The sequence below is a fragment of the Musca autumnalis genome, unplaced genomic scaffold, assembly GCF_047663935.1.
Source record: "Musca autumnalis isolate F117 unplaced genomic scaffold, ASM4766393v1 scaffold_5, whole genome shotgun sequence".
NCBI lineage: Eukaryota > Metazoa > Arthropoda > Insecta > Diptera > Muscidae > Musca > Musca autumnalis.
Genome location: NW_027412088.1, coordinates 43,964,451 through 43,988,372, shown reverse-complemented (window position 1 = coordinate 43,988,372; position 23,922 = coordinate 43,964,451). Strand labels below are relative to the sequence as shown.

The 23,922-nt window shown below is 36.9% G+C and overlaps 1 protein-coding gene across 1 annotated transcript; it reads right to left on the bottom strand.

The window, feature by feature from the left end:
* Nucleotides 1-9,009: 9,009 nt before the first annotated feature.
* On the bottom strand, nt 9,010-20,630 carry LOC141405228 (putative inorganic phosphate cotransporter). The gene is made up of 4 exons (XM_073989323.1): nt 20,515-20,630; nt 10,539-10,675; nt 9,385-10,470; nt 9,010-9,307 (listed from the first exon to the last, which is right to left on the bottom strand). The coding sequence occupies exons 1-4, from the start codon at nt 20,534-20,536 to the stop codon at nt 9,128-9,130; spliced, it is 1,425 nt and encodes a 474-aa protein (XP_073845424.1). The 5' UTR covers nt 20,537-20,630; the 3' UTR covers nt 9,010-9,127.
* Nucleotides 20,631-23,922: the final 3,292 nt, after the last annotated feature.

The window sequence follows — 23,922 nt, the reverse complement described above, 5'->3', positions numbered from 1 at the left end:
GTACCAAATTTCAGCCATTTCGGTAGGATAATGGCTAAAACCTTCAAAATACCGAAAATCGGGAGGTACCGTTCTATGGGGGCTATATGAAGGTGTGGACCGATACCGACAAAATTCTGGGGGAATGTTTTATACCCCTAAAGAAGACTACATACCAAATTTCAGCCATTTTGGTAGGATAATGAAGCTTAAACCTTAAAAATACCGAAAATCGGGAGGTACCGTTTTATGGGTGCTATATGAAGGTGTGGACCGATACCGACAAAATCCTGGGGGAAAGTTTTATACCCCTAAAGAAGACTACGTACCAAATTTGAGCCATTTTGGTAGGATAAAGAAGCTAAAACCCTAAAAATACCGAAAATCTGGAGGTACCGTTCTATGGGGGCTATATGAAGTTGTGGACCGATACCGACAAAATTCTGGGGGAAAGTTTTATACTTCTAAAGAAGACTACGTACCAAATTTCAGCCATTTTGGTAGGATAATGAAGCTAAAACCTTAAAAATACCGAAAATCGGGAGGTACCGTTCTATGGGGGCTATATCAAAACGTAGACCAATATATCCCATTTTCAATACCAACCATCCTGCAAGTAATAAAAACTTCTGTACCAAATTTTGACTGTCTGTCTTCAAAATTGCGAGCTGTATCTTGATTTCAACAGACAGACGGACGGACTGACGGACGGACGGACGGACAGACGGACATGGTCAAATCGACATAGAATTTTATGCTGATCAATAATATATATACTTTATAGGGTCTCCGACGAATATTTCGACGTGTTACAAACGGAATGACAAATTTAATTATACCCTCCATATGGTGGAGGGTATAACCTCCATATGGTGGAGGGTATAACCTCCATATGGTGGAGGGTATAACAAGTACGTACAAGTCAGCTGTGCTGACGGAGAAATACCCTCAGCCACTGACCAAGAAAAAAACAACAAAGCCAAACCAAACACAATAATTATGTCGTATATAAAATATATTGATTTTATATCACGAGTTTGCTTTAAAATCTGTCGGTACCGTAACGTGGGCTTATACCAAATCATTGACATATACCAAACATTTTTGGCAACCAAACTTCCTCATAAAGTACTCAAAATATTAAATTATGTTAAAAATAGATTGAAAGAAATTGTTGAAAAAGTTTTAGAGTTATCTTGCACAATATCCGACAGGGTTTTGAAGGTTTTGGGCCATTATCTTAGGAAGTATTGACTTACTCCGGAACAAAATGTACCATTGTAAATGAGGCCGCTCCAATAATCTACTGAAAAAGACTCAAAACGATGCGAGAGAAGCTCCTAAACTTCACTTTATCCGAATTTTGTGTGGGAAGTACCCGAAGGAGTGGACCGATATAGTTTATATTTCAATCCCATACTGGACTGGATGATATAATACGATATGCAAAGCCTGCATCAATCAAAAACTCCCTGCGAGGATTATCTTGCGGATTTGCCATTTTGGTTGGTGCCGTCAGGGTTTCTTGGAGCTTTTAGGCCAATATCTCAGGAGTTATTGACTTACTCCGGCAAAAATTGTACCGTCGTAAAGCGAGCCACAAAAAAAACTTACTGAAAAAATATTCACAACGATCCGTGAGGAGCTCTTAAACTTTACCTTATCCGTGTTTTGTGTGGGAGGTACTCGAAGGAGTGGACCGATACAATCCATATTCCAACCTGATACATGACTGGATGAAATAATACGATGTTCATACCCTGCACCAATCAGAAATTCCCTGCGAGGATTATCTTGCGGATTTGCCATTTTGGTTGGCGCCGTCAGGGTTTCTTTGAGCTTTTAGGCCAATATCTCAGGAAGTATGGACTTCCGCAAGAAAAAAATTGTACCGTCATAAAGGGAGCCGCAAGGAAAACGTACTGAAAAAAATTGCAAAACCATCTGAGAGGAGCCCTTAAACTTCACTTTATCAGAATTTTGTGTGGGAGGTAGTGGACAGATATAATTCATATTCGAACCAGATCTATATCTAGAAGGAATAATACGATGTGCAAAGTTTTGACCAAATCGATTGCTCCCTTTGAGAGTTATCGTTCAGGCCATTTTACAGAAAAAAATTTGAACTTTTGTGGGGGAGGTACCAGAAGAAGTGGACCGATATGGCCCATCTTCGAAATTAAACTAAGTTTGGACAAAATATTACGGTACCCAAAATTTGGTTGGAATCGGTTGAACTGTTCGAGAGTTATCGTGCGCACAAGCCAGACAGACAGACAGACATTTTTCGTGTCAAAGTGTATATACCCTTCTAGCCTAAAGGCTGAGGGTATAAAAAACATCTTCAATAGAATAATGCACTGCAAAATAAGTGCGCTCTTTTTTATAAAGATATGTTTGAACTAGCGATCAATATTATTATGACTCTGTTTCAATACATTTTACACAAATACCATTTGTCAATTGGATACATATGTATATTATGTATGTATGCTTTCCAAAAGGTTCACCGATCGTTCGAATCCCTCTAAAATAAATAATGGAGGCGAGAAAATTGGGAACTATGATTGTTTGCGGTAATTGTGGAAACATAATATTACCCCTAGCGTTATAAATGTGAACAAAAACTGTTATACTTGTGGTTCTTGACATAGATTGACAATGGTTTGTCGATTAGAACAGTTTTCATATTATCAATACATCGAAATTTAGTATAGACAACAACCGATTTATATGTAATGATGGCAAATACAGTGGATGTCGAATTATTGCATAGACTAATAAATGTATAGACAGAGAAATTGTACTGTGCTTCTTTTTTCTAGGTGTCGCCCTTACGGAAACTGCGCAGCGTTGTCACTCAATTGCACAATGTTTTGGGGTAAATTGCAATATTTTGTTTAATAATATTATATGAGGATGCATATCCGGCCAAATAATACCCAAATATTGTCTTTTACCAGAATTAATAGTTTAAATATTTATGGCCAGTTTCTCTAAGACGATACGAAACATAATTCGTTCGAAATACTACCAAACTTCTGTTTTTTGAAAAACATATGATTGCTTTCTCTTTTCAATCAAACAAAAATATCTACATTAGCAGGAGTTTGGTAGTAATTCGATCGAATTTGATTTCCAATCGTCTTAGAGAGTTGTTGCCATTTTAAAAATTGAGTACAAATTAAACTGGCTCAATACACTCAGTGAGAGAATTTAGGTGAGAGGATTTCTTTGTCTATACATTTGTCTCCCCTTATGTAAATGGTACACTGAAGACATGAGGATGCTCCTCGTTGCAGTTCTCAGGGCGGCATTCTCAAATGTTTGAATATTTTCCATCGCGTTGCACTTATATTTGCGGACCATACTGGCACCGCATAGCTTACCACCTATAGCGTTATACGAGTATGTGGTCAACAAGGTTTCTTTATCTGCACCCTAAGTGCTGCCGGCCAGGGACTTGATGACCTTGTTCCTACATCTCAGCTTGTCGCTGATAGGTGTGGCATGGGCATGAACATGATGTTGAATATGACTCCTAGAATTTTGGGGTAGTTTGTGGTCGGAATTCTGCTACTGTAAACCATGACATTCAACTCAGTTCTCATCTCTGGCGTCCATGTGTTGACAATTTTTGGTGAATAAGTTTTGTGACTGCAGGGAACCTCAAATGTCAAATTATGAGTTCAGTCAAAAGTACAGCTAAAAACCTTAAAATACCGACAATCGGGAGTTACCTCTATATGGGGGTTATACTTAAATATGACCCTATGTTTACAATTTTTGGTGGAGAAGTGTTGTGACCCTAAGAACCTCAAATGTCAAATTACAGCCAGTTCGAAATACAGAAAATCGGGAGGTACCGTTATATGGGAGCTACAACAAAACATATGCCGATATAGCCCATCTTCGAACTTGACATGTGCTTGGAAATAAAAATACTCGGATGCAGAAATATAGCGCTTTAGCTTAATTGCCAGAGTGATTACATAAGACGGACATGGATCGATCGACTCAGAATATACATATGTACTTTATAGGGTTGCACATGATTATTTCAATGCGTTACAAACGAAAAAACAAACTTAAACATTTCAGCAAGTCTTTATTTCACTGTTGTGAAATAGTAAACCAGGTGTTTTAAACTCCGACCTTTCGGTGTTGTTGTGGCGACTTTACCAATTGATCTTATTTCTTGTATGGTAGTCATATCGCCCTTGTACTTTCAAAGTACTTCTGCCAGTGTGTAAATGGCACCTTCTTTATAAAGAGTCCGAATATTCCAGATACTTAAAAAGTTTACGGGGGTCATCAACATTAGTGGGGTTTGTTATACCCTCCACCATAATATATTCTTGATCCGGATAAAATTCTAAGACGATCTAGCCATGTCCGTTTGTCTGTTGTAATCACTCTAGCGTTCGAAATAATTGAGGTAGAACGCTAAAATTTTGCATCCCAGTGCCTTTTTTCCATAGTTCGAAGATGGGCTATATATGTCCACGTTTTGGTATAGCCCCCATATAACGGTATCTCTAGATTTAAGGTATTTTGAATTTAGCTACATTTTCCGTCCAAAGTGGCTCCAATTTGCACTTGGTGTTTCATAGGTCAAAATACTTTTATACCCAAAATGGTGGGGATAGGTCTACTTTTTGGTACATCCCCCCATGTAACGGTACTTCCCGATTTAAAGTATTTTGAGGCTTCTAGCTTCATTTTCTGACCGACTTAGCTGAAATTTGACATATGAGGTTCCCAATGACAAAAAACTTCTCCACTAAAAATCGTCAATATGGGTCCATGTTTTAGAATAGCCATAATATAACAGTACCCCCCGATTTAAGGTATATTCGGGATTTTGGCTAAAAGTTGTTGGCCGAACTAACTGTAATTTGACTTTTGAAGTTCTCAGTAGCCTCGAAACTTCTCATCCAAAAATCGTCCACATAGGCCCATGTTTTGGTATACCTCGCAAATTGGAATTTTGTGTTCTCAGAAGGTAGAAAACGTACCCCCGTTTACACATGCAAGTGATAGTTCGAAAAAAACCAATACACGCTAAAAAAATAATCACTGCCACACCAACTTCCAACTCCACTGCCGAGAAAATTTCTTTGTCAGTAATCAATGCAAGTGCTTTGAAAGTAACTTCAATATTTTTGCAAATTTTACAAGTGTCAGTTCCTAAAAAATATAAATAAACTAACGATGTTTGTTAGGGGGTACTAGCCCAACGACCAACCCAAGTTTTAACGTTCTTATGGGTGAACGCGCGGCACATGTTAGCTTACTACCTTTAACGGGTTTTAAAGGCATGAACCCAAGTGAAACCACGGGGTTGTTTGTCAGTGTTCATTTGAAAAGGACAAGATAAGTACTGGGCTTTGCTATGCTAAAGCCTTTATCATTGATCCCTCGATATTATTATCCCATACGTCCCCCATTAAATGTTTATGTTCTGTTTCATAACCTGCAATAGTCTACTATTTATACCCTCAGCATTTATGCTAACGAGGGTACATACTCTTTCATAAGGGCAAAATGTGCCTCATCGAAATAATGGTATGTATGTTTGGACGAAATGTGTTTCAGATAATTTGGAGTTGATTTAGCCATGTCCGTCCGTCTGTCTGTCTGGCTGGAGCGCACGATAACTCTCGAACAGATCAAATGATTCGGTCCAAAATTTGGCTTTCGTTCGCCAAACTTAGTTCAGGTTCGAAGATAAGCCATTTCGGTCCACACCTTCCGGTACCTCCCCCACAAAACTTCAAAAATGTTCGGAGAAATTGTGCGCACGATAACTCTTGAACGGAGAAACCGATTTGGTCCATTCTTTGCACATCGATGGCATTCTAATATGGACTCAATCGGTCCACTCCTTCGGGTATCTCCCACACAAAATTTCGGAAAAGTTCAATTTAGGACCTGCTCTCGAATCGCTTTGATTTTTGCTGTAGCCATTTATATTCACAGCCCCCCATACGACGGTATAAGTTTCATCACGGGCAAGTCCGTACTTCCTCAAATGTACAAAAAATCCCTATGACACCGTGTGTAGTTAGGGGTTGGTGCGCAAGATAACGGTTCTGACGATTCGGTCCAAAATGTGGCCTTCATAATATTTTGTGCAAACTGAATTTAAGTTCGAAGATAAGCCAAATCTGTCCACTCCTTCAGGTACCTCCCCCACAAAACTTCAAAAATCTTCGGAAAAATGCTGCGCACGATAACTCTTGATGGGAGTGACCGATTTGGTCAATACTTTACACATCCTAATATATCTGCCAGACATAGATCAGGTTCGAATATGGACTATATTTGTGCATTCCTTCTGGTACCTCCCACACACAATTTTGGGTAAATTCACTTTAAGACCTGTTCTCGAATCACTTTGATTTTCGTTGAAGCAACTTGCATTCAATTACTGCAGTAAACGTTTTTTCAGGGGCAAGTCCATACTTCTTGAGAAAACAGCCCGAAAGTTGTAAAAAAACCCCTATGACACCATATGTAGGTGCTGGAGAGCTCGAACCGAATACTATACTGTGTTCGTCCACACTTTGGATATTGTAATAATCGCACGATAACTCTCGAACAGATCAAATGATTCGGTCCAAAATTTGGCTTTCGTAATATTTTGTCCAAACTTAGTTCAGGTTCGAAGATAAGCCATATCGGTCCACGCCTTCCGGTACCTCCCCCACAAACGTTGGAAAATGTTCGCTAAAATGGTACGCCGATTTCTTATAGACGTAGCAACCGATTTGCTCCAGACTTTGGATCTCTAAATATTGTCGAAACTTAATTATACCCTCAGCCTTTAGGCTAAAGAGGGTATTTACACTTTGATACGACCAAAAATGTGCCTCATCGAAATAATGGTTTTAGACCCCAAGTATGTTTGTACGATATCCGTTTCAGACAATTTTGAGTAGATCTAGCAATGTCCGTCCGTCTGTCTGTCTGTCTGGCTGGCTGGTGCGCACGATAACTCTCGAACGGATCAATCGATTCGGTTCAAATTTTGGGTATCGAAATATTTTGTCCAGATTCGATTTAAGTTCGAAGATGGGCCATATAGGTCCACTCCTTCAGGTACCTCCCCCACAAATGTTCAAAAATTGTCGCAAAATTTGTGCGCACGATAACTCTTGTAGGGAATAACCGATTTGGTCCATACTTTGCACATCGTGTAATTTCTACCAAACTTAGATGAGGTTCTAATATGGACTCAATCGGTCCACTCCTTCGGGTACCTCCCACACAAAATTTCGGAAAAGTTCAGTTTAGGACCTGGTCTCGAATCGCTTTGATTTTTGTTCACGCAAGTTGTATTCGCTGTCCTCTATACGACGCTGTAAGTTTCATTAGGGGCAAGTCCATACTTCCTGAGAAAATGGGCCTGAAATTTACAGAAAACCCTATGACACCGTGTTAGTGGTTGGAGCGCAAGATAACTCTCGAACGGATCTGCCGATTCGGTCCAAAATTTGGCTTTCGTAATATTTTGTTTAAGCTTAGTTCAAGTTCAAAGATGGATTATATCGGTCCACTCCTTCCGGTACCTCCCCTACGAAAGTAATAAAATGTTCGGAAAATTTGTGCGTACGATAACCCTTGAAGGGAGTAACCGATTTGGTCCATACCTTGCACATTATGAAATTTCTACCAGATTTAGATGAGGTTCCAATATGGACTCAATCGGTAAACTCCTTTGAGTACCTCCCACACAAAATTTCGGAAAAGTTCAGTTTAGGACCTGCTCTCGAATCGCCTTGGTTTTTGTTGTACCATCTTGTATTCACTGTCCCCTATACGAAGGTACAAGTTTCCTCAAGGGCAAGTCCATACTTCCTGAAAAAATAGCCTGAAAGTTGAAAAACAAACCCTATGACACCATGTTTATAGGTGGAAGCGCAAGATAATTCTCAAACGGAAATGCCGATTCCGACCAAAATTTGGCCTTCGTAATATTGTTTCCAAACTTAGTTTAAGTTCGTTCTCCTTCAGGTACCTACCCCACAAAAGTTCAAAAATATTCGGAAAAATTGTGCGCACGAAAACTCTTGATGGGAGTGACCGATTTGGTCTATACTTTACACATTCTCATAATATCTACCAAATACAGATCAGGTTCGAATATGGACTACATTTGTCCAATCCATCTCGTACGTCCCACACAAAATTTTGGATAGGTTCACTTTAAGACCTGCTATTGAATCACTTTGATTTTTGTTGAGACAACTTGCATTCGTTGCCTTAATTACGATGGCAAAAGTTTTTTAGGGGCAAGTCCATACTTCTTGAGCAAACAGCCTGAAGAGTGTAAAAACATCCTATGGCACCATATGTTGTGGCTGGAGATCCACTTCCATAACGGTCAATGTCGATCCATTCCTTTTAGTATCTCCTCCGCAAAACTTTTGATCTTTAATCCTAATCAACATTGTTGTCGGTTCAAGCGTCCAAAATTTTTAAAACCCCCTAAATACATACGTATTTTGGGAAACATTTTTTTCAATATACACAGGCTGAGGGTATATCTCTGTCGACAAAGCCGACTGATACTTTTTTACTTGTTTATGTTCAAATTTGGACCCTATCTGTCCAATCCTTGTGGTACCACCCACACACATGTTCAACATTTTTGTGTGGTTCGAGGATCCTTTGGACATTTTAACCGAAGGCTTTCCTAGTGGCCCTGTTTACAGCGATATTATATTTTTCGTAGGCTAGTGTGATAAAAAATGTCCTATCTATAGATATCCCCGCAAATTTTTTGAAAACCCTCCTAAATACATAAGTTTTTTTTGGGAAAAAGTATTTCAATCCACACATGCTGAGAGTATATCTCTGTTGGCAAAGCCGTCTGATACTTTTTTATTTGTTTTTTTTTTTTTAAATCTTGACCTTTTTTTCTTTAATAAATTTTGTTAAAAAATTCAAAATGCAGGTTCTGGAACAGAGCAATAGTTTTCACAAGCAATATTATTAATATTATTAATATTAATATTATTAATATTATTAATATTATTAATTTTTATATATCATCAAAAGGAAAGTAAATGCATTTCAAGTACTATCTTAGACACTAAGATTAAAAATATCATAAAATTTCGTAAAATTATAATTATCACAATTATTTTCCATTTTCTAAATGACTAACATTAGGTTCATTGTTAACATATTCATGTTTAAGGAAGTCAGGGTTATCCCATACCTGCAGCTCAGCCGTTCCCCATATGATATAGACCAAGTTCCCCACAAAGAATACTGCTGCGGTGATGGCAAAGACAATCTGCCACTGAACACGATCACTCTAAAGACAAAAAGTAATTATATTAGACATATATTTCAATATCTCAGAGAATATATAATAACTATTATCCAACTTACCTCATCATTTACAATCGCACCCGCCACCAGTGGAGTTAATATTGGCATTATACTTGCCACAGCATTTGTAACACTTGTCAATACGCCAGCATGATTTGGTGACAAATCAATTGAATTCAAACCACTACCAATTGTACAGCCAGAATTTATGGCAACACTGGCAATCATTAAAATGATGGCCCAGGATTGTTGATCTGCCTCAAGAAATCCCACACCAATTAGGCCCACTGTTGGTATCCAAAACGCCACGGTATTAAACGTTTTTCTCAAAGCACTGAGGGAAAGTAGTTTGTACTTCAGCAAAATATCCGCCAATATTAAATAACAATAAGACAATATCCATAGAACAATATAGGGTAAAGCTGAGTACAGGGTGTTACTTTTCATGTCCATGCGGAAAACACCATTCATATAGGCGGGAAGTTCTGCCTGTATGGCAGAAAATCCCCAATTTTCGGCACTTCTTACTATCAGCAATGCCCAGAAGGGTGATGAATGTAGCATTGCCTTCCATGGTATGGGTATTGGTTGTTTTGTCACCGTGGTTTCCGACTCCTTCATGGCATTTATAGATGTTTCAATGTAACTACGTTCGTTTGTGGTAATAAATGTTGATTTACTCGGCGAATTGGCGGCAAATATTTGCCACAAAACACACCATGCTATACCAACGGCACCCGATACATAAGATATGCCTGGCCAACCCAAACTTGATGTTGCAATTAGACCACTTATAAACATTGCCATAACAGTTCCACACTCAATACCCGAACTGGCCAAGGCGCCTAAACGATTTCGTTCCTCCACTGGACTCCATAGGGCCAAGTGGGCGTGAACACAAGGTAAATCAAAGCCTTGAAAGCATCCCTGCAATACACGGGTTACACAAAATATTTGCCAACCACCCCAATTGACGGTGAATGGTACAATTATAGCTGCCACAGCTGAACCAAACGTTGACACCAACAACACCATTTTTGCTCCAAAACGCCTACATGCATAGCCTGCAGGAAATTGTGTGACAACATAACCCCAATAAAAGCTAGATAGAATGTAGGATTTTTCCATTTCATTCCAATTGTATTCCTGTTTGGGAGAAAATTATTGTAAATTCAACATGTTTTTGTTATAAGTGTTGCGATGGTACTACATACCGGAAAATTGGGATTGGTGGTTTCGGCATTTGTCATAGCCACCAGTGCTATGCTGGCATTATATTTGATCATATAATTTACTGCAATGCAAGCGAAAAGTAATACGGCTTGAACATGTCGTTGTCCTATGAAGGGTCCTAGAAGAAATATTGAAAGCATTATGATGGTGGTCAAAGGTTATTGTCCGATTTGTATAGGAACACTTATTGTTGATCTACACGCAGAGAAAAAATATTTTTCGCTTTTTTTGGAACAAGAATATGTTTTTTGTACCAACAATTTATTTCTTTTGTTGAAGCATTTAATTGCAAATCCAAAAATACTGTATTTTGCTCCAAACATATACAACAAAAAGAACTTGCGAAATTCCGCAGTATTCTAAAAATCGTTAACAATATGGATGGTAGGAACTATCATAATCTAGATTTTTTACAAACACTATTGTTAGCCGTGAAAACCTGTTACTGAAATTTTTTATTTGATTATATATAATTAGCATCTACACTTTCCACATAACTTTGGTATACTTTGGAGGACCGATATGGGCCATTTTAGAATTTGAACTAAATTTTGATAAATTTTGATGGACCAAATTGGTTGCCCCATTTTTTAAATATTGGGGAGAAGTACCGAAAGTTGTGGACCGGTATTGCCCATGAAACTAAGTTTGGATATAGTATGACGAAGACCAAATGTTGGACCAAATCGGTTGAACAGTTCAAGAGTTATCGTGTTCTCTGACCTCCATATATGGTGACACAGGGGTTTTTTACACCTTTCCCAAGAAATATAGACTTGTCACTGAAAAAACTTTTACCGTCGTACTGCGGGTAGCGAATGCAAATCGCTTCAACAAAGATTAAAGTGATTCGCGAGCAGGTCTAAAAGTGAACTTATCCGAAATTTTGTGTGAGAGGTACCAGAAGGAGTAGACAAATATATTTATTTATTTGTGACATCATCCTGCACAAAAAGACTGCTGTCTTATAAATTACAGTACAGGATTATTACATCAGAATTATATCCGAATAACTAAATAATATTAAGAATTACATAATTATAATGAATTAAACGTTTACATTACAAAACAGGTTTTAAATAAAATAAAAAAACGAAAAACATAATATATTTGAAATTTAAGAGAAAGGTTAAAAACAAAACATACTATGAAAGATAGTTAAGGACGGTATTTTTGAATATGTGTGGATTGCTGGTGCCTTGCAGATTATATGGTAAAGAGTTCCAAAGGCGTATGGTCCCAATAAGAAATTGTCTTTCAGATACCAGACTTCGACGTCTCAACGGTATCAGCCTTTTACCTCTGTTTGATCTGACAAAGCTAAGTCTGTTATAAAGATATTTTGGCTTTTGTTTATAGATTATGTTATGAAGAAATAATAAGGATTTCAGATTCAGGAGGTTGTTGAAACTGCAGCCATATAGAGAATTCCTAAATGATGAAATGTGTTGGGATGTACTTATACCGTACACATAACGAGTTATGCTATTAAAAGCAACATTTAATTTTCTTCGACTGCCTGCATCACAATGCGCATAAAGCTCGCAGCCGTATAACAAGCTTGGGACCAAAAATGTTTTTGCCAATATCAATCGTATATTAGGTGGTGTGTAGGAATGAGTTAGCCACAATGTCCGAAGCTTGGCATATGTCTGTCCAACAACTGTATTAATGTGGTTACTCCAACTCAAAGAACTATTGAATGTCACACCCAAATTTTTCGCGCTGGATACTATTTCAACCTTTTCATTGTTAACTAATATATCAACATTTTGTAAGCAAACATTTTTATTTTTGTAGATAATGATACATTTGGATTTTTTGGGATTTAAAAAAAGACCGTTAGCATTGGCCCATTTGCATACTCTCTTCAGATCATCATTAAGACGTTGAACACATTGATTAATGTTGTTTATGGGGCTGCTTTGATAGATTTGCACGTCGTCTGCATACATGTGGATTTTACTATATATCAACTGATGAGGAAGACCGTTGGCATACATAGAAAACAGGAGTGGCCCTATTATAGATCCTTGTGGTACTCCTTTAACCACTGACAGTGGTTTTGATATCATCGTTCCAGTGTATACAGACTGAGACCGATTGCTAAGATACGACATTAAAAGACGTACCGAAGTTATGGAAAATTTAAACAAAAAGCGAAGTTTAAGACACAAGTTGTTATGATCGACAGTGTCAAATGCTTTAGAGTGGTCAAGTAACACAAGGAAGCTCACTTTGTTATCATCAATTTCACTTCTTATTGCCTCCGAGACTTCAGTTAAGGCAGTAATGCAGCTGTGATTAGCGCGGAAGCCGGATTGCATATCGGATAGTAGAGATTTTCGGTGCAGATACTCTGATATTTGTTGATGTATGATTTTTTCGAATATTTTGGAGATATAAGGGAGAATAGCGATAGGTCTATATTCCATATCGGATTTGGGAACAGGGGCAAATTTTGCTTCTTTCCAAAGGCTGGGGTAAGTGCTAGAACACAGAATAGTATTGAAAAAGTGTGTGATGTATGGTAACAAACGCGGAAAAATTATGCGGACAAATTTTGGATCAACTCCATCAGGTCCGACGGCATTCGATTTCACTTGTTTAAAATAATCTTGAACTTCTTCCTGTGAAACACATCTAAATTCGAAATCACTCTCACCAGTAGATGATGAATCAATATTTCTAACAAATCCATAGAATCAGCGGGGCAGGTATCAAATGCCTTCGTTTTAACGACGCCAATATCTCTGATTATCTTCCATTTACTTTTTGAATCTAATGCTGAATTGAATTGATTGAAATAAAAACGCTTCTTTGCAGATTTGATGGAATTATTTACTATTTTTCTTGCGGATCGAAATTCATTGTAAAGTTCAGGGGTTCTAAACCGTTTCCACCTGGAGTATGCTTTATCCCTATCAACAATAATCGATTTGATGTACGAGTTAAACCAAGGCTTTGTATTCGGAGTGATTCTTTTTCTTTTAAGAGGATCTGTCGCATTATATAAAAATAGTATATTTTCTTGAATAAAGTGGAGTTGCTGATCCACTGTATTAAACCGGTACAAGTCATTCCAATTGATTTGACAAAACATATCCTCTATATAACCGATGTTTAAATTTCTGTAGTCTCGGTAGAGGAATGTTTGTTCGTTCTCATTGAAACAGAAAGAATAGGTGAGAAAGATTAAATCACGTTTAGAGAAACAAGGTGCTGACACTTGATCATAGAGGAGGACATTTGATAAATTGTTTACAAAGAAAATATCAAGAAGAGTGCTAACTGAGGAAGAGAAGTGTGTAGGGGTTGTGGTGTTAGTGGCATATAAGTCAAGAGCAATCATATTGTTTGTTAGTGATGAATCTGTTAGGGTGTTTGAGTTAAAATCGCCAGCTATTATAACTTCGTTGTAACCCAGAGTTAATGTTTCTAGGGTATTATGAAGTTGCCCAAGATCAACAGTATTAATTGGACGATAAACAGACCCAATAAGCATTTTTTATCATGCGATTTGAACTCAACAAAAACATATTCAATTTTTTCTTCGGACGTTGACTTCTTGCATAGCTTTACGTTTAGAATGTTTTTTGCATAAATTGCAACACCTCCTCCACGACGTTGCCTGTCGCACCTAAACACTGTGTAACCTTGCAGACTTATAAAACTGTTCGGAATTGACGATTTAAGCCAAGTTTCCGATATACAGATGAAGTCAATACCTGAGTTCTCAAAAATATACCTAAATTCATCGACTTTATTTACTAGACTCTGTGAGTTTATATGGCAGACCTTTACACCTTCTTTTTGATTGGCTAGAACTCGCACTAGGTTTTGAGTTACGACTTTGGAACTTCTGTCCATGCTAGTCCATATTCGAACCTGATCTATATCTGGTAGATATTTTAGGATGTGCAAAGTATGGATTACATCGGTCATTCCCTTCAAGAGTTATCGTGCGCAAAAATTTTCCGAATATTTTTGAAGTTTTGTGGGGGAGGTACCTGAAGGAGTGGACCGATATAGCCCATCTTGTGTGTCACCTTTCCGGCCATTTTCTCAGGAAGTATGGACTTGCCCCTGATGAAACTTGTACCGTCGTATGGGGGGAAGTAAATACAAGCAGGTCCCAAACTGAACATATCCGAAATTTTATGTGGGAGGTACCCGAAGGAGTGGGCCGATTGAGTCCATATTGGAACCTTATCTAAGTCTGGTAGAAATTTCACGACGTGCAAAGTATGATCCAAATCGGTTACTCCCTTCAGGAGTTATCGTGCCCACAAATTTTCCGAACATTTTGGAAGTTTTGTGGGGGAGGTACCGGAAGTAGTGGACCGATATAGCTCATCTTGTAACTTAAACTAAGTTTGGACAAAATATTACGAAAACCAAAATTTGAACCGAATCGGTTCATCCGTTTGAGAGTTATCGTGCGCGGCAGCCAGCCAGACAGACGGACGGTAGCAATATCCGTCAACTCCAAATTGTCTGAAACACATTTCGTCCAAACATACTTGGGGTCTAAAACCATTATTTCGATGAGGCATATTTTGCCCGTATGAAAGTGTATATCACCAATATTTTTGAAAATTTAACATAGCTGAAGCCAAAGTTTACCCTTTTAGAATACGCGACTTGTGGTTCTATATCATACAAATTAAATAATTGTGTGGAAGCTGTGGCTATATTTATGTTAAAAAATGGGTAAAAATGGGTTGAAGCCACCATGTCTTTTTTTGTTATCTCTCGATTTGTGAGTAAACCACACTTCTCTCGATTTTTCTGTCAAAGTAAAAGTAGAAGCAAACTAAATAAGGATCATCTCACTAATGTATTACTTTTCAAAATTTGAACTGCTTCTACCATTAAATGATGCTGGCATTTTGAAGCCAGATTTACAGTGTTTTTTGAAATTTTCTTCTAATTTCATTCCGCAAACAGGTTTTTCAAAAAATCGTATATAGGATTGTAGTACTTGCGATTCTGAGTTGTTTGATACGACTAATGTGAATATAGTCTGCACAGCTTCATAGAAATCTACATCCAAATGCGGAAATTTTGTGCGAACATTTTTGTTAAAAACATATTTTTTGGGCCTAATTTTTACAATTGTTATTCGATTTCCTCGTACTTGATTGCACATTTTAGTTTTTTACGTTCCGGATCTAATAAATCATTCCCCGTGAAAATCCATCCACTAAAACGCGAGTTACAAGAAAGTCCAAAGTAGAAAAATCACCTAAAATTGTTTTTGGAAATATCGCGTATTTTATCGCGTTTTCTGCGGTTCGTTTCCACTGCAATGAAACAACTAATACAGCATCTTCGTTTTAGCGGAAACAGAGATTTTAAAACTTCACTGATAAGGGAGCTACATTCATTTTATCCCAAAAAATAGTGTGTGATGCTACATCCACGGCTCCTAATTGATCGCCTTGAAATAGATATATATCGATGTAGATTTTCATGGTGGACATTGAAATCGGATGCGGACAAAAATTGTATGCACTTTGCGCAAATAAGCGATATTTTATAGGTATTTTAATGCTAAGATGCAGCTGATGCTACATCTTAGCCTCCAAATTAAATTTCGAAAAATATATACAAATTAACAGATATGGTCTTGCTGTACATGAAAATCACATGCGGGCAAAATGATTTTCATAATTACGCGATTTACACGTATTTTAAAATATATATAAATAAAAATGGGTTATTTCACCTCTATTTCCATTTCAGAAGCTTTGACATATATCCTCATCAACCCAATTAGCTTCCCTAATAAGAAAGCTTTAATATGAATGTCAATAAAGCAAAATCCGTCTATTTTGTTGGGAGATTTAAGCAAAATGAAGGAAGTATTCCTATAAATTTTTACAACATTTTCTACTACATAATGCATGTGATAAAAATATTTTTTCAAACAGAAAATTATTTTTTGACCAAAATATGTGTTTATTTGGGCTGTAACATCGAAATTATAACACCAATCTGTATGATTGCAGTCTCGCTTGATTCGCCGTGAAGTTTTGATCCACAACAAATTTTTATGTAATTTTATGATCACTAAATGGGCCTTAATTTTGAAAAAAGTAGACTTATATTCAATAATTTATCAATTTTAAGTACATTCCGCGAATTCTGAGTAACATGTTGCAGGTATTATGGAATCTACTCGCTGAAGTCACTTCGAGAGAACTTTTTTGTAACAATTGTGCTCATTAAAATAATTAGCGTTTTTATAATATTTTCTTTCTTAAAAAGCGAAATAAAAGCGCCATAACTTTTGTCCGCAACAACCAAAAATTGGCTCGCGACCAGATTCGTACTGGGAATCTTTTTCTTAACCTACATATCAAAAATCGTTGATGTAGCGCGAAAAAAATTGATCCTTTTTTTCTGAAATGAAATATGAAATAATTGACAATATTCTTGATATACCCTTTCTAGCCTAAAGGCTGAGGGTATAAAAACCAAGATAAGAGAAAATCATGCAAACAAAACTCACCAACATGTTTTTTTACGGCATCGAATATCGAGAGAAGAGAATAAAATTGTCGTGAAGAAATACAATTCAACAGCCAAATATCCGTTATTGTATAAAAACACATTTGCATTTGAAAAACCAAAAGTTCTAGGACAGAGAAGCCATTTCACAGTTGATATGTCTGAAGAGCTGCTCAACTAACAGCGAAACCAGGTCACATAATTTATTGACTGGTTAGAGATCTTGGCTTTCCTTTTTTAGTTGCAAAAAAAATTTCGATCATCTAGCTTAACTCTAAACGAGAAAATTAATAAAAAAGAGAATAATATAGTCCAGTTTACAAAAACAATTGTTGTAATTGATAAAAACTATTGTTGGACTCATAATACTACATACGGAATCCAACAATACCTTTACAATACATATTTTGCTCTTCGAATATCGTTGGATAAATAATATTTTTTCTCTGCGTGTACCCAGTGAAAATTTGGGAGCCATATGAGCCGATGTTAACAAACTACCTTCTGCATTACCAGTAGGCTAAAGTAAAGTAGTCGTAACTACTTGCAAAACCCCTACTAACCCGTTAGTTTAACAAGGGCATGAATTACTAGTTACTGTGTGGTCACTAGAACTTGACATAGTTTATTTGCAATTTTTTTTCAGTTTTAACTCACTTCATATTTATACCCTCAGCATTTTTGCTAACGAGGGTATACACACATTCACACGGGGAAAATGTGCCTAATCAAAATAATGGTTTTAGACCCCAAGTATGTTCGGCTGGCTAGAGCGCACGACAATTTTCGAACGGACCAACCGATTCGGTCCAAAATTTAGCCATCTTAATATTTAGCAAGCCTGAAAGGTGCAAAAAACCCCTATGACACCGTGTATAGAGGTTGGAGCGCAAGATAACTCTTGAACGGATCTGTCGATTCGGCCCAAAATTTGGCCTTCGTAATATTTTGTCCAAACCTAGTTAAAGTTCGAACATAAGCCATATCGCTCCACTCCTTCAGGTACCTGCGCACGATAACTCTTGAAGGGAGTGATCGATATAGATCAGGTTCGAATATGATTTATATTTGTCCACTCTTAGTGTACCTCCCACACATAATTTCGGATAAGTCCACTTTAAGACCTGCTCTCGAATCACTTTGATTCTTGTTTAAGCAACTTGCATTCGCTGCCTCAATTACGACGGTAAACGTTTTTTCAGGGGCAAGTCCATACTTCTTGAGAAGACAGCCCGAAGGGTGTGAAAAACCCCTATGGCACTATATGTAGTGGCTGGAGAGCACGACAACTCTCGAACTGATCAACTGATTTGGTCCAAAATTTGGCTTTGGTCATATTTTATAATAAGATTAGTTTCAGTTCGAAGATGGGAAATACCGGAATACCCTTATATCTAAAAAATCTCACTAAAATGATATGCACGATATCTCCTGAACAGGGCAAGCAATTTGGTCCAAACTTCGGGTCTCCTTATGTTTTGTCCAAATTTAGTTTAACTTCTAAAATGGCCCATATCGGTTCTCTCCTTAGGGTACCTCCTTCACAAAATGTCAACAATAGTGTCTAAGTGCAGTTTAGGGTCTGTTCGAAGATCTTTTAGAAATGCATACCGATGCTGTTCGTTGTGGTCCTGTCTACAGCGATATTATATATTTTGTGGAAAGTCCATGCTTCCTGGTAAACTGGGCCAAAAGTAATACGATGACCCACTGAAATGACTACTGGGCGCGATATCTATCGAAAAGATGTGACTCCCAAAATAAGATCCACTTTCATCATGAACTACGTCGGTCCATTCCTTCAAGTATATTCTCCGCAATACTTTGAACTTTAATCCTAATCCACATTTTTGTCTGCATGTTCAAATGTTCAAAAAGGGCACAACATTCTGAAAAGACCCTAAATATATTCGATCTGTCCGTACATGAAAGTTTCAATTCACATAGGCTGAGGGTATATCTCTGACGGTATAGCCCCCATATAAGGTATTTTGAGGATTTAAGCTACATATTCAGCCTAAATTGGCTCTAATTTGGCACTTGGAATTGCAAGAGGTCAAACAATTTCTGCACCAAAAATGTTGGAGATAGGTCCACGTCTTGGAACAGGCCCCATTCAACGGTTCCTCCCGATTTTAAGTATTTTAACTAATTTTTTGACCGAATTAGATGAAATTTGACATTTGAAGTTCTCAATGACCAAAAACTTCTCCACTAAAAATTGCAAAGATAGGTCCATGTTTTGGTAAAGCCCCCATATAACGGTACCTCCCTTTTTAAACTATTTTAGGTACATTTTCTAACCGAATTAGTTGAAATTTGGGATTTGGTGTTCCCAGTGACTAAAAAACTTCTCCACAATACTATTATCAAGATAGGTCCAAGTTTTGGTATAGCCACCATATAACGGTACCTCCCGATTTAAGATATTTTGGTAATTGTAGCTAAATTTGTTGAGCGAATTAGCTGTTATTTGACATTTGAGGTGCTCAGTGGTCCCGAAAATTCTCCGCCGAAAATAACGATATTTTGAGGATTTTAGCTAAAATTTTTAACCGAACTAGCTGTAATTTGACACTTGAGGTTTTCAGTGGCCACAAAAATTTTCCACCACAAATCGTTAACATAGGTCCATGTTTTGGTATAGCCCACATATAAGTGTACCCCCGATTTTCGGTATTTCGAGGATTTTAGCTACAATTTTTAACCGAACTAGCTGTAATTTGACACTTGAGCGGTCACAAAACTTTTCCACCAAAATCGTCCACATAGGTCCATTTTTTGGTACATATGTCCCCCATATAATGGTTCCAAAAGAATGATGAACATTTTATATACATTATTTGTACCAATTTAGGCATTTGGGGTATCCGTGGTCGAAAAATTAAACTAATTATTCCATTTTAGTTCAGAATAGTTTTTGGTGGAGGGTATAAAAAATTTGGCCTGGCCGAACTTAATGTTTTTAACTTGTTTTAGTTAAAATCTAAATTATGACTTTAAGTGTTCACCATTTTCTTAAAAATTTATGTTTTTAATTCCACATTCCACATTTTAATTCCGCTTCGCTTAAGGACAAGATTATTAGGTTCTTCACAATTCCTCAAAAACAAATGCTGATCAGTTTATTCGTTTTCGCGCTACAGATGGCAACTGCTTTAGCAAAAACCGCGTTTCGTAGGCGGGCATTTGTCAGAACATTATGAAATGTTTTTCAACAAAAAAAAAAAAAAAACCGAAAGTGGGTGACCTTTCAGATGAAAAAAATCTTCTACAAATGTTTGGTATATTTCTTGTAAAAAAAATCATTAAAAAATGCTTTTTTGGTGATCAATAAGTGCCTCCGCGAAACCAGTAGATAATGTGGACGATATTCGAATATATTACATATTTCATACGTTTATTGTAATTGCATTTATTATATAAAAATTTCGAAGTTACCCTTTGAAAGCACAATTGTCATATTGGTTTGCGTGTTTATCGTTTAACAATTCCGCTTATTTGAACCGCAAAAAGTTGTAACAGGTCGAACGTTTTATAAAAGACTTAGCATCCCATATCTACATTGAGGAAACCTTAGGTAAAATGCAACAATTTTAGTCACTTCATAAATTAATTAAACTAAAATAAATATTTCTAAAGTGCAATAAACTTTAGTGATAAGAAAATCTAACAAAATCTACCATAAGTGTCAATTGCAGATTTACGGTATGAACAACACGCTTACATTAGTAATTAGTAGTCATAAAGTCAATGATAATGAAATGTTTTTGTTGTTGTTTTGTTCACGGTAACTCGTTAACTGCGTACGATACATGTTAGTAATGTATATATGGGGCATTCCGTGGCAAAACGAGCAAAATGGCATTTGAGTGACTTAATTGGGGAATAATTATATCCTCCACCATAATATGAAGGGTACAAATAAATTTGTTATTCCGTTGTAACACATTGAAATATTCGTCGAATACCCTATAAAGTAGATATATTCTTGATCAGCATAAAATTCAAAGTCGTCTTTCCGTTCGTCTGTTGAAATCCTGATACAGCTCGCAATTTTTAAGATAGATAGAAGATTCAATTACTCCTAGGATGTTTGGTATTGAAAATGGGCTATATCGTTCGACGCGTCGAGAAGTTTTGATTGTCGGTATTTTGAAATGGCTGAAATTTGGTATTTAGTGTTCGTTGGGGGTGAAAAATTTTCCACCTGAAATTTATCGGTATCGGTGCAAGTCTTCATATACCCCCCACAGAACGGTACCTCCCAAGTTTTCGTATTTTGAAGGTTGTGGCCTCAATATCCCACCGAAATTGCTGAAATTTGTATTTAGTCTTCGTTGAGGGTATAAAACTTTAAATCTGAAATTAGTCGGTATAGATCCACGCCTTCATAAAACCCCCATAGAACGGTAACTCCTGATTTTATTTTTGATTTATTTTTGTAAACAAAGTACAGGTCGCATTTATTGTCCAATTCGCATGAAAATTGGGGAAGATAGTTTTTTTGGCCAAAGGACGAACGCTATTTATTTTGGTAAGAATCGGTTCAGATTTGGATAAAGCCCCCATATATATCTTCGACCGATTTAAGGCATTTGATGCACGAAACAAGCTATATATGTCCGATTTCAATGGTATTTGGAATGTGCGACGGAATTTAGTCTAGAAATAAGTGAGTAAAATTATATAGAAATCGGTTCAGATTTGGATATAGCCCCCATATATATTTTCGCCCGATTTAAGGCATTTGGTGCACGAAACACGCTATATATGTCTGATTTCAATTAAATTTGGAATGTTCGACGGTATTTAGTCATTTCGGAGTAATATTGAGGCAATCGGCAGGTACCGTTCTATGCGGCTATATGAAGGCGTGGACCTATTACGACAAATATCTAGGGGAAAGTTGTATACCCCAAACAAAGACTAAATTCCAAATTTCATCCATTTCGGTGTGACACGGAAGTTAAAACTTTCAAAATACCGAAAATCGGATGGTACCGTTCTATGGTGGCTATATCAAAACGTGGACCAACATAGCCCATTTGCAATACCAAACATCCTAAGAGTAATAGAAACTTCTATACCAAATTATAAAGCTCTATCTTAAAAATTGCGAGCTGTATCTTGATTTCAACAGACAGACGGACATGGCTATAGCCGAAATATATTTCGATTTAGATTTGTATGCTGATCAAGAATATATGGGGATATCTGAGGGAAATCTGACACTTTTTCAAAATGAAGTTTTGATTTCCTTTATTTTTTGGTGTGGTGATGCTGCTCTTCAGCAAAATATATATTTTCAGATTTTTTGACTAATGGTTCCAGAGATATCGCACCTTGAAATTCTGTAAAAACCACGTATATAATACTCATAACTGCTTAAATATTGGTCCAAATAAAAAATCTTTTTTTTAATTTTTGTTGTTTTATCAGCTATCTAACAAATAGAAAAAAAAATTGCACAGTGGGCTTGAATGCAGTTTTCGCGATTTATTTAAAATCAATTTTTAACAATGATTGTAAACTTTGATTTTATTAATTTTTTTATTGTATTAAACTACGATCAATTACAAAAATTTACTATACTTTTTAAATTTTTTAAAATTTGTCAATATAATTTTTCCTTTAAACCAGTTTGAAACATTTGTTATTTTACCAACAAAATAAAAAGTAATTTTTTAACATTTGTTTTGTACTTTTATTTGGGAATTTATCTTAATCATCTTAAAACTTTCGTCATTTTTCGATTTTGAAAATGGTTTAGCTGTACCAGTCGGACAATAACCTAACTACTCGTAAGAGATATATCCTCATCCTCGGACCTACAGAAAAGAATCAAAAACAATATTTCTGACATCTATAGGGGCTTTTTTGAGTTTTTGGACCAATTTCTCAAGAAGTATGGACTTGCTCCCGAAAAAATTTTACCATCTTAACTAGGGCCGCATACAGAACATGTTACCAAAAATTTTAAAACGACCAGACGAGTCCGTACACTGCACTCTTTCCAAACTTTGTGTGGGAGGTACCCGAAAGAGTGGTCCTATGTAGTCAATAGTCGGACATAATTCGAGGCTGTAGGAAATAATACGATGTACAACGTTTGGACTATATTGGTTTCTCCCTTCGAGGATTATCTTACGTAGTACCCAGTTTTGTTGGTACCGGCAGGCTTTCTTCGTAAGAACGTTTGCAAAAAACTAAAAACGATCAGAGACGAGTTATTAAAGTGCACTTTTCCCAAACTTTGTGTGGGAAGTACCAGTAGGACGTGACCAATACACTCCATCATACGATGGTTTCTCGGGAAATATGGACTCAGGAATATTAAATTGTACCGTCGCAAAGGCACAGTCTGCTGAAAAAAAAAATTCAAAACTATCCGTGAGGAGCTCTTAAACTGCACTTTTTCCGAATTTTGTGCGGGAGGTACCCGAAGGAGTGTACCGATATAGTCCATATTCGAACCCGTTTTATATCTGGAGAGTTATCGTTCACACCATTTAACAGACAAATTTTGAACTTTTGTTGGGGAGGTACCGGTAGGAGTGGACCTATAAGCACCATCTTCGAACTTCATCAAAAGTCAAATCGGGTGCTCCGTTTATGAGATATTGCGCTTACCTTTTTTGCGAATATTTGCGAACTTTTGGGGGGGAGGTACCGGCAGGAGTGGATCTATAAGCACCATCTTCGAATTTCAACTAATATTCTAATATATATTACGATATGCAAGGTGTGGACCAACGCAGTATACGGTTCGGGAGTTGTCGTGCGCACCAGCCACTCCACATGCTGGCCGTAGGGGTTTTTACAGTTTCCGGGTAAATTTTTCAAGAA

Bases quoted from the DNA above. Each gene is read 5' to 3' on its own strand.
- LOC141405228 (XM_073989323.1), bottom strand. From the start codon at position 20,536: ATGACAATTGTGCTTTCAAAGG. The intron at 10,676-20,514 runs GTAACTTCGAAA...TATTTCTTCTAG, and splicing joins GACAATTGTGCTTTCAAAGG to GACCCTTCATAGGACAACGA. The intron at 10,471-10,538 runs GTATGTAGTACC...TCTCCCAAACAG, and splicing joins CCACCAATCCCAATTTTCCG to GAATACAATTGGAATGAAAT.